We start from the raw sequence: 13,932 nt of genomic DNA, 5'->3' as shown, positions 1-13,932 counted from the left end.
GAAGATGCTGAGAAATTTGGTATCATGCTTTCCCATGGTGGAATTTGGTCAGTTCCTTTCCCATCCTCTTCAGCTGGCGCTTCTTGCTCGGTGGAACCGCTCACACTTCAACATCAAGTTTTTTCTGTTGTCACAGGAGATTCATTTTTCCCTTTTGTGGCTCTGGTTGTTGAATCTCTCCAAGGGACGCTCCTTTGCCAAACACTCATGGATCATCCTGACAATGGATGTGAGCCTCCAAGGATGGGTGGCTGTAGTGGAGGACCACTCCTGCCAGATCCGCTGGTCAACCCATGAATCCAGACTTTCGATAAATATCCTGGAGTTGAGGGCCATTTATTGCGCCCTTGGAATCTCTGCTCCATTGCAGACTTGTCCGACTCCATCGGACAACGTGAGTGCTGTCGCATACATAGATCATCAGCGCAGCACAAAGTCGAAGGGCCATGAAAGTGGTAACACCGATTCTGGTTTGGGCAGAAAAGTATCTTGTGTCGCTAACAGTGGTGTACATTCCAGGAGTAATAAATTGGGAGGCCGACTTCCTGAGCAGCCTACATATTCACTCCCGGGAATCTTGATGTCTTCTCCCTCCTTTCGTTTCGCTGGGGTCGCCCTCAGGTGGACCTGATGTTGTCGCGCCACAACAAGAAGCTTCCCTCTACAGGTCTAGGACAAGGGATCTACTAACTTACCTTGTGGACGCTCCCTCAGCTCCGTGGCCATTTCAAAAGATCTAGGTCTTTCCACCAGTGCAACTTCTTCAACGTCTTCTATGGCGTCTAAAGCAAGAAAACGTAATTGTGATCCTGGTAGCTCCAAATTGGCTGAGAAGGGCATGGTATCCAGACCTTCTCAATCTATCTATCTCTATTGCTCCACCATGGCCTCTGCCTCTACGTCCATACTTACTGTCTCGGGGCCTGTGCCGCCATCCCGACCATCACAAGTTTGGCTGTTGAGAGGTCTTTCCTGAAGGCCAGAGGGTTTTCTTCATAAAAACAGATTTTACAGGTAAGACAAAAATCCAGATATATTTTACCTGAGATGTTTTAAGTTACATACAGTCGAGTACCGTTTAAGTTTCGTATATGCTCTGTTTGCTAGTTCACATCTTGTTTTTATCTTGAGTAGTTTTCTTTCACCTATCCCTATTCCTTGGCTTGTAAAGTTTAAACTGGTGTCTTGGGACAACAAGGGGGTATGGGGGAGGAGCTACGGGCTGTACTCTTTTTCAAAGAAAAGAAATTAAACTCCTTGGTGCCCGGTTCCTCCAGACCAAGGATATCCCACGGTTCACAGTATCCACCTTGGCTTACTAAGGCCTTTACAGGTAAATCCCCTTATTGGTAGTGACACGAATAGGCAGTTACAGTTCTTCCTGTGACGTTCCGTCCATCTCATGCTATCGGCTAACAGTTACTATGTCTTTTATGTAGCCCAAGCCATGTGCTGCTGCGTCTGATGACAGGAATGACCAGGACTATAGGAGGATTACACTGTATGATCTACAGACGCCAGCCCTGACGGAAGGGGCAGAGGTGCAGGTAATGTCTTACAAAGCACAGACATGTCACTGTAATGAGCTGTACACTTTCCATTTTTCTTTCCATTGTATGTCTTGTATACTTGCTGTGTTTTGTGTACTGCATTAACACTCTAGCTGCCTGTTAGCAATTTACTGTGTTAGCTTTACCTTGATAGCTGCCTGTCTATTTCACTATTTAAGTGTATACAAAGCCTGGTTATGACTTCTAGAGGTAAATCCAGTAGTACATGGGCCCCAGCACTGCTGTCCTGCACATCCTGTAATGCTGGCTTGTCCCCTCCAGGACTATGTACAGGACGGCTGATGCACAAGCTGCTACAATGCGCAGGCGATGCCCGCAGCTTCAGTCTCCTCTCAGGAGCCAGCTTGGGCAACGTCGCTCAGATGATGGCGCAGCTAGTAAATAAGCTCCCACTCCTCTACCCAGCATTAGCCCTGTGTCCCCTGATGTCCTTGTAGAGAAATAATGAATAGGTAAGACCTAAATCTCCTCTTCCATACTCCTTCTAGTCTATAATAATTCTCTCAGGACTGTCCCTTCTCCAATATACTTGCACAGCGTGTGCTTGGGCCCACTGCTATACAGAGCCTAGCCTAGCACAAGAGGTGATGGACCAGGAACATAGGAAATATTTGGGGGGCGGTATGGAACAGGACAGAGGAGAGGGGATCGGATTTTGCAGGACAGACTGGGGAACGATGAGGACAGGGTAAAGAGGAGCATCAGACGACAGACAGGGGATTTTACATGTCAGACTTGCAGGAAGAAAGTGGCGCAGGAAAGCGGAATGCAGGGTGGCTGGGCGGAGCTTGAGGTGGCCCAACATATGCTGGGTCACTTTATTGGTGGCCATTAATTATATTTGCATATTCTCAAGAACGCAGTTTTCCCCTGTAACCTTTAAATACAGATGGTGCCCCTCTTATTCACTGCCACGCTCGCCAAAATGTCCCCGCTGGCGAGCATTGGCGGAGAGGCACTCCATTAGACTGGGACACGCGAGCTGGGGGGTGGGACCCTGACAGTCTCCACTTCATGGGAGCGGCGACGGGGAGCTCTGTCAGAACGGGGCGCGCAAGCGTCTCCTGTGCGTACGCCCCCTTTCGATGGTTGGCGATTCTATCGCCAGCCCCCGCAAGCATGAGAGGGGCACCATCTGTAAATACGGTATTAAATATTTTATGCCAGTTGCTTATGTCTGTATGTATATCTATGTTTTTATTCTTTCTTAAACAGGGATATGTGATGGAATTTTCGAGCCCAAGCAATTTTTATGTCCAATTCTATGATGACAAATCATTGGAAAATCTCACAAAGGTATCTGAGTCATTGAAAAATATCTATTCCAAACCGGATCATATGAAGAGAGGTTACACACCTGACACAGGGGAAGTCTGCGTCGGCAAGTTCTCCAAGGACCAGGTGAGCTGCATTTTGTGCACCCTTCCGTATATTCATATATCTGCACGTTTTATGTTATAAGGCTCAAAAAATAAAATTCGCTGTGTAGGGTGCAGAGATGAGGGGCTTACAGTGAGGGCCCGGTGCTCCGCTCCCATTGGACCGTCAGGGACATTTCCAAAGCCCAACATGGTTCTGCATTGATTATAGCGCAGGGGTCCCTGGCAGGCAACCGGTGGGGTGGGGGGGGGGGGGGGGGGTGGCTGCTCTCCTTGTACATACAATTAATGTCATGTGTTGCTTATTTGGTGTGCCCTAGAAGGTGAGGATGTCCTTGTGATTCTTTGCTACTTGTTATGTGTTTGCTCTTTATATGGCGCTTAGGGCCTGATTCAGAGCTGCTCACTACGCTGTTTAAATGCCCGGCCTTGTGAGCAGGTACATTTGCCACACAGAAGAAAAATCCTTCGATGGTCACTCACCATTAAATTCTTTTTCCAGCCTTCTGTCTGAAAAGTAAGTCTATACATTTCAGATGGCCTCTTTCCGCTGAGTTGTGGGCGGGCACGGAGATGGGCACACCTGTGTTCGAAGGGGTACGCCTAGTGTTTCTCTGGACGCTCCTCCTATTTTTATAGGCACGCCCATGAAATGCTGGGCAGTCCCCGGCATCCGTCCCCTGACTGAGCATCGGTGAGCGACCGTTCCGACGAGTGTGACGTTTGCCAAAGGCGCAACACTCAAATTCCCCACAGAGGTTAAAGAGTGTTGTTAAGCTTTTATAACCTAATATTACATATTTATGTACGTTTTTATATATGTGTGTGTACACTGTATTCAAAAAGTGCAAATGTTGGCACGCACTGCCCGCCTACTTCAGTGACCTCACTAGTTGGAGAGAAGATGGCAGGCCTGATGTAGCTGTTGGTGTGTGGGGGCAGTGTTATAGTTAGAGGGAAGATGTATTGGTGTATGGCCGGCTTAAGTGTTACTACAGATGAAGCACGCGTCATCCAGCAGGGGTCTGGAGTTCAGAGTGCTAACTGCCAGCCGCGCATGCGTCCCCTTACAACGGAGCTCCCCACCGGTCCTCGCCGCTCGTTCCCCATCCCTGCCTGTCTCCCTGAAACGGAGATGGGCAGGGTTTGCTTCCCCCAACGACCCAGAAACTGGGGCGCTTGTGTGACCCAGTCAGGTGGAGCGCCATCTCACCAGCTGGGCCATTCTGGCGAGCTGCGACTGAGAGGTGCTTCATCTGCACTTCATCATGTCCTACAGCAGTTTTCTTATAAGGCTCATGCCACATTTGGTGCATTTCTGTACTCCTTGTCCTGTATTGGACCGGAGCTGTCCCTGCCTTTCTGTTCTCCTTGTCTGGTATTGGACCGGAGCTGTCCCTTCCTTTCTGTTCTCCTTGTCCTGTATTGGACCGGAGCTGTCCCTGCCTTTCTGTTCTCCTTGTCTGGTATTGGACCGGAGCTGTCCCTGCCTTTCTTTTCTCCTTGTCCGGTATTGGACCGGAGCTGTCCCTGCCTCTCTGTTCTCCTTGTCCGGTATTGGACCAGAGCTGTCCCTGCCATTCTGTTCTCCTGGTCATGTATTGGATTAGAGCGGTCCCATTCTGTTTTTGCCCCTGGAAGTTGGTGTCTGTAGCTTGCTGTGGCTTTGGTTGGACAGGTCTCTGAATGGTCAGCTCTTTCTCCTTTGGTAGACATCAGGGGCCACAGCTTTACAGTGGGTAGTGGGAGAGAGCACCAGCACCCTAGGTTAAACTTGAACTGCCTTCCAGGCAGTCGGGCTCCTCCCCTCCTCTACCCCGCCTCCAGGCCAGGAAGCTCAGTTTTTTCGGGTGCTGGCAGGAGCCAGATGCACCTAATAGAGGGGCTGCTATTTAGCAGCCTAACTTGATTTTTATATTTTATTTTTCATTTTTCTTTTACACTGACTTCTGTCAGTGACAGAGCAGCAGCGCCGGGCTTCTGAGCAGACACCTGCGCTGCTGCTCCATCACCCGGGTCCAGAGCTGCATCGCCATTGGAGGGTGGGGACCTGCAGCGGCCCCCGGGCACTGGGGAGCCACAGCCGGACGCCGGAGACCTGACAAAAGGTAACGCGCTCCCCGCTGGGAGCGCGCGCAATTGCGCTTGCGGGGCATTGCGGCTGCAGCAGTTCGGCATGGGGGACCTGCCGACTGCGCTGGCAAGCGGACGGCTGGTCCGCCACCCGCTCCCGCTGGACCACCAGGGAAACGGTTTGTAGGCAGCGGCACCAGGTATGCGGGGACACCTCCCTGGGGGCCATTTGTCAGCAGGGGGAGAAGGCTCCCCCCACATCAGCCTCTCCACCTGGGGACAGTAGGCAGGGAACTGTGCTCAGCACAGAGAGTTCCCGCCACTGTAATCCCTGCCTGCTGCATGTGAGGAGGGACACGGAGGAGCTCACAGCCACCCGGAGTTCCACTCCTTCACTGCCAGGTCATTTGGGCATGTCCCCCCTGTACCCCTCCTTCGGGACACTGTACAGTAATGTGCTCTGAGAGGAGCCTTGTGCCATTAATTGCATTGCCCTTGTATGCTGCATTGTTTGTTAACAGTTTAGCTGCCTGTCAGTTTAATCTGTGTTACACTGTACTATATGGCCATGTATTTCTGGTTATGTCATGCTGACTTAACATGTGTGGAGGGACACAGAGAGCTTATCAAGCCAGTCTGGGGTTCCACTCCTTCACTGCCTGGGCTCCCCTGTAATAATCTCCTCCAGGAGTCAGGTTACAGAGCAGACAGAGTTCAAACTGTGGGCACAGCAGAGCCAAGTGCAACATTGTATCCTGTGAATTAACACCATCACTGCCTGTCGGAAGCATAAAGGACAGAGCGGATGGTGCAATGGTTAGCATTGCTGCATCACAGTGCAGAGGTCATGGGTTCGGTTCCCAACATGACCCAGACTGTGCAGAGTTTATCTGCCTGTCAGATACAAGCTGGCTGTCAGATGCAGACTGCGTTGTCTGTACCATATAGACTGCCAGTATATCCACTGCACCTGTATATATAACTGCACTGTATGTCTATATCACTGCTTTGTATGTCTATTACAAGCTGGCTCAGATGCATACTGCATTGTCTACCGTATAGACTGCCAGGTCTATATCACTGCAACTGTCTATTATATGTTTCTCCTTCATTCCCAGGGGACACTGAATGCTGCTTACACTGGGGATAGAGTGGGTGTTAGAAGAGTCGGCACTTTAGATTCTTATCCCCCCTTCCAGACTCCAGTCTTAGAAAAGTGCCGGAGGAGTCGGTTCCCCGGAAAGAGGTCTCCTTAGGAGGCTGTATTCTTTATAGTTTTTTTTTTTTTTTTTACATTCAGGCAGGCAGATGGCCACTGCCTGCCTGCAACGTGGGATCCCCTGAGCGGTCCAGTCGCCACCGGTCAGTTCAGCGCGCTGACCGGAGGAAAACTACTGCTGTACTCAAAAGTCGCGCGCTGACAGGCGCGCGGGAAGCCAGCCCGGAGTTCTAACCCGGAAGCGGCTACAGCGTCTGACCCGGCGCCATCTTAACCCCACGAGGCAGTACGGAGGATGGACGGCTCTCAGAGATTCCAGGTCCTGCGCTTATCTCCACACCGCAAAACCGTGAGTGCTGCTGTTTCTGCGGGTGGAGGTGTGTCGGAAGACGGTGGGGTCAGGGCTCATTGTGGGATCGGTGGCTCCTCTCCCCTATCTGTCCTGTTTTCCCTATTCTCACTATTCTATAACTGATAGTGTTTTTCTCTATTCTCACTATTCTATAACTGATAGTGTGTGCAGAATGTCTACCAAGAGTTCCTCCTCTAAGGGCTCACACAAGCTTTTTGTGTGTAAGCGTTGTGAGACCCAGTTCACACAGCATAAGAAAGGGGTTAACTTGTGTGAACCCTGCTATGCTAGGTCACCCAGGGCTGAGCGTTCAGACTCAGTCCCACCACAGGGTGACATGGTGTCCATCATGTCAGCTCTTACAGCTGAGATTGCGGAGGCTCGCAGAGACAGAGAGGTGTTCTATAATCACCTGGCTTCGGTCTCTGCAGCTGAACCCTCATGGGCCAGGGCTCTGGTCCACTCAGTTGACTCCCTAGTTAAGACGGTACAGGTACCAAGGGAGCAGATACCCACTTTGCCAAGGGTCTCAAACAAACACCCAATGCCGGCACTGTTACAGGAACTGCCGGGCTCACTGGACGATGATGACGCAGACCCTGCAGGGGATGAGTTTGTACAGGATCCTGACCCTGACTTACAGTTTGTGGATGATCAGGCTATTGATGATCCAGATGAGTTACAGGGCATTAAAGCCCTCATTTCAGCAGTTAGGATTACCCTTAATGTGGAGGAGGAGGAGCCTCCCTCACAGGTTTCCTTGTTTAGTAGGAAGAAAAAATCTTCCATTACCTTCCCCTTTTCAGAGGAATTGGAGGCCCCTTTATTGAAGGCCTGGAAGACACCTGATAGAAAATTTCAGATGTCAAAACATTTTAACATCTATTACCCATTTCCTCAGGAATCAAGAATGCGGTGGGAAACCCCCCCACCAGCGGATACGTCTGTATCACGCCTGTCCAAGAAAGCAACTTTACCGGTACCAACAGCTGTGGCGCTGAAGGAACCGTCTGACCGTAGGTTGGAAACAACACTGAAATCAATCTACACCAATGCAGGGGTACTTATTCGCCCGGCCCTGGTAAGTGCTTGGGTTAACAGGGCAGTGGAGGTATGGGCTCAGGAGTTGGCTCAGGGCCTTTTATCTAACCGCCCAAGAGAGGAGTTACTCCCTTTGGCGGAACATATCAAGGAATCTGCGATTTACCTCGGAGAAGCAGCTAGGGACTCGGCAGAGTTGGCTGCAAAAGTCTCCGCCTCCTCCATTTCGGCCAGACGTACCCTGTGGCTCAGGTCTTGGCAGGCTGAGGCCGAAATCAAAAAGGCAGTGGAGGCCTTGCCATTTACAGGTGATTTTTTGTTCGGCCAGGAGTTGGACAAACTAATTGCCCAGGCTACCGGGGGGAAGTCAACCTTTTTGCCCTCAGCACCTCCTCCACAGAAGAGAGCTTTCGCGGGGCCATCCTTTCGGTCTTTTCGAGGCTCCTCTAGGTTTAGGGGAAAGACCAGAGGCGCCTCGGCGTCTGCCAGAGGCAGAGGCAGAGCCATGTCCTCTTTTACCTTGTCCTCCGCCGCAGCCTCGCGGCGTCCCGAGGCTAAGCCAGCTGACAAGCCCTTGGCATGACGGGCTTCCAGCCCACCTGGGGGACTCCAGGGTGGGCGGCCGCTTACAAGCTTTTCAGGTTCAATGGCTTCAGACTTGCAAGGACAATTGGGTAAGAAGCATCGTAATGCGGGGGTACGCTTTGGAGTTTGCCTTTCCACCACCCAGGAGGTTCTTCACTACAGGACTACCTGTAGATCCCTTAAAAAGAGAAGGGATTCAGAAGGCAATCCATACCCTCCTTCAATCCAGAGTAATAATCCCAGTTCCCCGGGAACAACGAGGCCTGGGTTTTTATTCAAACTTGTTCGCGGTCCCAAAACCAGACGGATCCCTACGCCTAATCCTAAATCTAAAACTCCTCAACAATTACATTCTGTATCAAAAATTCAAAATGGAGTCAATTCGGTCTGTAATTGCAAGTCTGGAGCCATTGGAATTCCTGATTTCTCTCGACATAAAGGACGCATACCTCCACGTCCCTATTTGGGAGCAGGATCAGCAATACCTGAGGTTCGCAGTCCAGAACCTGCATTTTCAATTTCAGGGCCTTCCTTTTGGCCTGTCTTCGGCACCCCGGGTGTTCACGAAGATAATGGCCTGCATGGTGGAGGCTCTCAGACGACAAGGCGTCACAGTGATCCCTTATCTGGACGACCTGTTACTGAAGGCCTCTTCGGTAACACAGCTCCAGAGGGATGCGTCCCACACCTGTCAGTTCCTAGTCCAGCACGGCTGGATTTTAAATTTCAAGAAGTCGCAGTTGATCCCTTCTCAGAGACTGGTCTTCTTGGGTCTCATCCTAGACACAGTCCAAAACAGGGTTTTTCTCCCTTTGGACAAAATACTCTAGTTACAGGATCTGGTCAAGAAGGTGCTTCAAGATCACCAGGTCTCAGTCCACCTGTGTATTCGGCTCCTTGGAAAGATGGTGGCATCTTTCGAAGCCATACCTTTCGGTCGTTTTCACTCACGACGGTTCCAACTAGATCTGCTCAGCCAATGGTCGGGATCCCATTTACATCTGCGCCAGTTGGTGAGGCTTGCTCCTCATACCCGTCTGTCTCTGCAATGGTGGCTCAACAAGGAAAATTTGTTGGAGGGTCGCAGTTTTGTGGAACAAGATTGGACCATTCTCACCACAGACGCCAGCCTCAGGGGCTGGGGGGCGGTGGTGCTGGGACATCAGTTCCAAGGCAGATGGTCAGCACAGGAATCCAAACTCAGTATCAATGTACTAGAGTTGAGGGCTATTCGGTTAGCATTGGTGCAGGCCACCCCTCTGCTGAAGGGGCGAGCCATACGAATCCAATCGGACAACGCCACGGCGGTGGCTTATATCAGGAACCAAGGGGGCACACGGAGCAGGAGAGCAATGCAGGAGGTGAAGCCGATTCTACAGTGGGCGGAGCGCCACACCATAGCCTTTTCGGCAATTTTCATCCCCGGAGTGGAGAACTGGGAGGCGGACTACCTCAGTCGCCAGGATCTCCACCCGGGGGAATGGGCTCTAAACCCGTCGGTTTTTCTCCAGTTGGTACAGAGATGGGGTCTTCCCCAGATCGACCTCATGGCCTCCAGACTGAATTGCAAGCTGCAGACTTACTGCTCTCGCACCAGGGATCCAGCGGCGGCGGCAGTAGACGCCCTGTCAGCTCCGTGGCCTTACAGGCTTGCTTACCTCTTCCCGCCGTTTCCTCTCATACCACGGCTACTCAAACGGATCCGGAGGGAATCGACCACGGTCATTCTAGTGGCTCCGGACTGGCCCCGTCGAGCCTGGTACTCGGACCTCCAGCGCCTGTTGGCAGACGAACCCTGGCGGCTTCCTCTACAGGAAGATCTACTGACGCAAGGACCATTCACTTACCCCGATTTACAGCGGCTGCGTTTAACGGCGTGGCTGCTGAAACCATCCTTTTGAAGAAGAGGGGCATTCCGCAGGAGGTAATACCAACTATGTTGAGAGCAAGAAAGGAGGTGACGTCCGTGCACTACCATAGAATTTGGAAGGCTTACGTCCGTTGGTGCGAAAGAAGAAATTTGCCCACTACTGCTTTTGGCCTAGCAAGACTGCTTTGTTTTCTTCAATCAGGTTTGACTGCTGGTTTGCGGCTCGGCTCCCTGAAGGTCCAGATCTCGGCTCTGTCCGTCTTTTTTCATAGAAGATTGGCTTTACTCCCGGCGGTTCAGACCTTTCTAAAAGGGGTCCTCCGTATTCAACCTCCGAGGGTAGCCCCGACAGAGCCTTGGGATCTTCCTTTGGTTCTGGCTTTCTTACAATCATCTACTTTTGAACCTTTGGAGTCGGTTAGTTTGCGACTACTAACCTGGAAAACAGTCTTGCTTCTGGCATTAGCGTCAGCCAGGCGGGTATCAGAGCTCAGTGCGCTCTCCTGTAGATCTCCTTATTTGGTCTTTCATGAAGATAGGGCGGAACTCCGGACGCGGTTGGATTTCTTGCCCAAGGTAGTCTCGGCGTACCACATGAATCAACCCATAGTGGTCCCCGCATTGTCAGGGGATTCCAGCTCGTTGGATGTGGTCCGAGCATTACGCATTTATGTGAACAGGACTGCAGAAATTCGTAAATCAGATGCTCTGTTCGTCTTATATGACGCCAAGAAAAAAGGATGGCTGGCTTCAAAGCAGACGCTAGCACGCTGGATTTGCCTCACCATCAAGCAAGCATATCTGTCTTCGGACAGTAGGCCTCCTTCATCAATTTCTGCCCATTCTACACGTTCTGTTGGCCCATCCTGGGCAGCAGCTAGAGGGGTCTCTATGACTCAGTTGTGTAGAGCGGCCACCTGGTCCAGCTCTCAAACCTTCATTCAGTTTTACAGGTTTGATACATTCGCATCCGCAGCGTCCAATTTTGGCAGAGCGGTTTTGCAATGTTCTCAGCGCTCTCCCTCCCATGGGGGTAGCTTTGGGACGTCCCCAGTGTAAGCAGCATTCAGTGTCCCCTGGGAATGAAGGAGAAAACAAGAATTTGGTACCTACCGATAATTCCTTTTCTCCGAGTTCCCAGGGGACACTGAGCGCCCACCCAGCGCAGACACATTGGGTAAGTTACAGTGTGATTGGCAGTTGTGTGGATACTTTCTGTTCTACCTGTTATTACCTCCTCTCTCTGGGAGGCTTTCTGGTCTCTCTCTCTCCTCTCCGGCACAGTTTCAAAGACTGGAGTCTGGAAGGGGGGATAGAGGGGAGGAGCCTGTCACACTCCAAAAGAATCTAAAGTGCCGACTCTTCTAACACCCACTCTATCCCCAGTGTAAGCAGCATTCAGTGTCCCCTGGGAACTCGGAGAAAAGGAATTATCGGTAGGTACCAAATTCTTGTTATATCACTGCACTGTCTATATCACTGCATTGTTTGTATATAACAGGCTGGCTGTGCACTGTGTAACACTATCACTGCCTGTCAGAAAGGCTGCCTGCCAATGATTGCTATATGTGCCTAGTACTAGCTTACTGCGTACTGTGGGGGCAGCACGGATGGTGTGATGGTTGGCGTTGCTTCTTCACAGCGCTACGGTCATTTCCCACAATATGACTCTAGCTGTGCGGAGTTTGTGTGTTCTCCCCGTGTTTGAGTGGGTTTACTCCGGGTACTCCGGTTTCCTCCCACAATCCAAAATATGAAACTGTGTTAGCCGTACATATGGGCTAAATGTCTACGCCACCGCATGGTGTACATAGTACCAGCTTACTGTGTATAGCTTGTACACTATCTCCGTTGGTCAGAGAATACTGTGTTAGCGGTACCATATAGGCTACCCGCCTATTCTATGGCATTGTATGTCTTCTATACTTGTAGTTCATTGTCTTACCTGTGCCTTTAGCTGCCGGTTCACAGTGCTATAATACTGCAACGTCTTCCAGGGGAACCAGTCACAGTGACTCTGGGACTCCGGCGCTGATGTCTCGTACATCCTGTAATGCTGGCCTATGCCCGCATTAGACTAGTACAGGACAGCTTATGCGCAGGCTGCTACAATGCGTGGGCGATGCCCACAGGTACAGCCTCCTCTCAGGAGACTGCTTGGGGTTGCCAGTGCAGCTAGTAGACAAGTTCTTATCTGCACCGCCCCTGCAGTCTTGGATTGGCATCATCCCTTGGCTGAGTGCTTATCTGCCTCCGGACAAGGTTCCCAGAAATGCCGTCCCCATCCTTGGCGGGTCTAGCTCCCCGCACAGTGGAAGTGCACTGTACCTGCAGGTAGACGCAGATACCCCCGTCATCCAGACTCCTCAGTCAGCAGACACAGAGAGGAGTACACCTAGGATTAGCATTGTCTAGAGGGGACCGTCGACGACGGTATGGAAGATGGGGGGGACCTGTGATAAGGTGAATTCCCCCCCCCCCCCCCCCCCACCTCGTCTTGAGGTGCCGACCTTGGTCTCAGCTGTCAAATAGGTTCTTACCTTAAAAAACCCGCTGAGCCGCCTACACCTTTGGGAGTCTCCCTAGGTGTATTCTGGGTTTATTCTGTAAATCAGTGAACTTGACTAAGGTCATTAGTTTGGAGATTCCTAACTGGAAGTTTAGCTTGCCATCGGCGGTTTCCCTTCCTTTTACCCCCTTCCACAGGAGGACATAGTCCCCTGGGAGACTGTCCCTAAAGTGGACGCACTCCTGCCCCAGGCATCTGTTTCGGTGACTAAGGCCTTAGTTGCGTGAGCAACTTCTCTCACAGCGGACGCTGCATAAGGGGTGCCAGAGAAAACCCTGCTGCCTTCTATTGAGCATCACGTGACACTTTACCTGGGGGTGGCGGCTCTGGAAATTACACCACTCACCTCCAGAGGGTCACCTTCAGCCATAGCTGCACACACAGACCGGTGTCTGTGCTCTTGGAAGGCCCAAACTCAAAGTCCCTTTAAGGGTTCCTTCTTATTTGGGCCAGAGCCAGATATGAGGGCCGGTTTAGATACTATTCGGCAGAGGATATACCTTCTGGGGGATTGCCATCTGGCTCTACAGTCCAGGATCAGACATCTCTTCTCCCCCTGGTGGGTGTCTGTGCATGCCTGCAGGGGGGCCCTGGGGTTGGTGGTATCGGCCCTCGCATTGGCCGAATAGGCTCAGTTCCATTCCCGCCCTGTACAGGGGAAGATACTCTCCAGGGGGTTGGGACCCTATCACAATATCTGGGCCCAGAAGTTCGCCTGGTCTCCAGCAGGCCCCCCCCCCCCCCCCCCTTTCCTGGTGGCGTCAGGACGGAACCTCACTAGTAGACACTCCTAGCCACGCATGCTAGCCCTCTGCCTGGCGGAACCCTGACTTAGGGGTTGCCCGGTGCAGGTCCAGGCGGACATTGCTACAAGGGTGGCTTATGTTAACCACCAGGGTGGCACTCGTTGTCAGCCCACTATGGCGGAAGCATCATGCATCTTTCAGAGATGATCCCTGCTCTTTCAGCAATCTATATCCCTGTAGTCCTGAATTGGGTTGCGGTCTTCCTTGGCCGTCAGACCCTGGATGCCGACGACTTGACCCTCCATCGGGAGGTGTTGCAGATGATGGAACAATGGTGGGGCCCAACCGAGGTGGCCTTAATGGCCTCTCGCCATACCCTCAAACCACCACTGTGCGGGTTTAGAGGGGGGGGGGGGCTTGCCTGGTAGATGCCCTGGCGCTCCGTGGCCGTCCACACTGATGGCGCCTTTCCTCCTTTTGCGAATGTCTCGCAAGCTGAAGCTGGAGGACGGCACAATGAGTCTGGT

General features: G+C 51.8%; 1 protein-coding gene across 2 annotated transcripts in view; it reads left to right on the top strand.

The window, feature by feature from the left end:
• The window catches only part of TDRD1 (tudor domain containing 1), a 137,685-nt gene that overhangs the window by 46,246 nt on the left and 77,507 nt on the right, over positions 1-13,932 (top strand). For both annotated transcript variants that reach the window (XM_083149757.1, XM_083149758.1), the window contains 2 exons: positions 1,440-1,547; positions 2,787-2,972. In XM_083149757.1, coding sequence (XP_083005883.1) covers positions 1,440-1,547; positions 2,787-2,972 — 294 coding nt within the window. The remainder of the gene's footprint in view (positions 1-1,439; positions 1,548-2,786; positions 2,973-13,932) is intronic.

Source organism: Crinia signifera, chromosome 6 (genome assembly GCF_055691185.1).
Source record: "Crinia signifera chromosome 6, ASM5569118v1, whole genome shotgun sequence".
Taxonomy (NCBI): domain Eukaryota; kingdom Metazoa; phylum Chordata; class Amphibia; order Anura; family Myobatrachidae; genus Crinia; species Crinia signifera.
The sequence above is the reverse complement of the archived record's forward strand: the minus strand, read 5'-3'. Positions and strand labels throughout refer to the sequence as shown.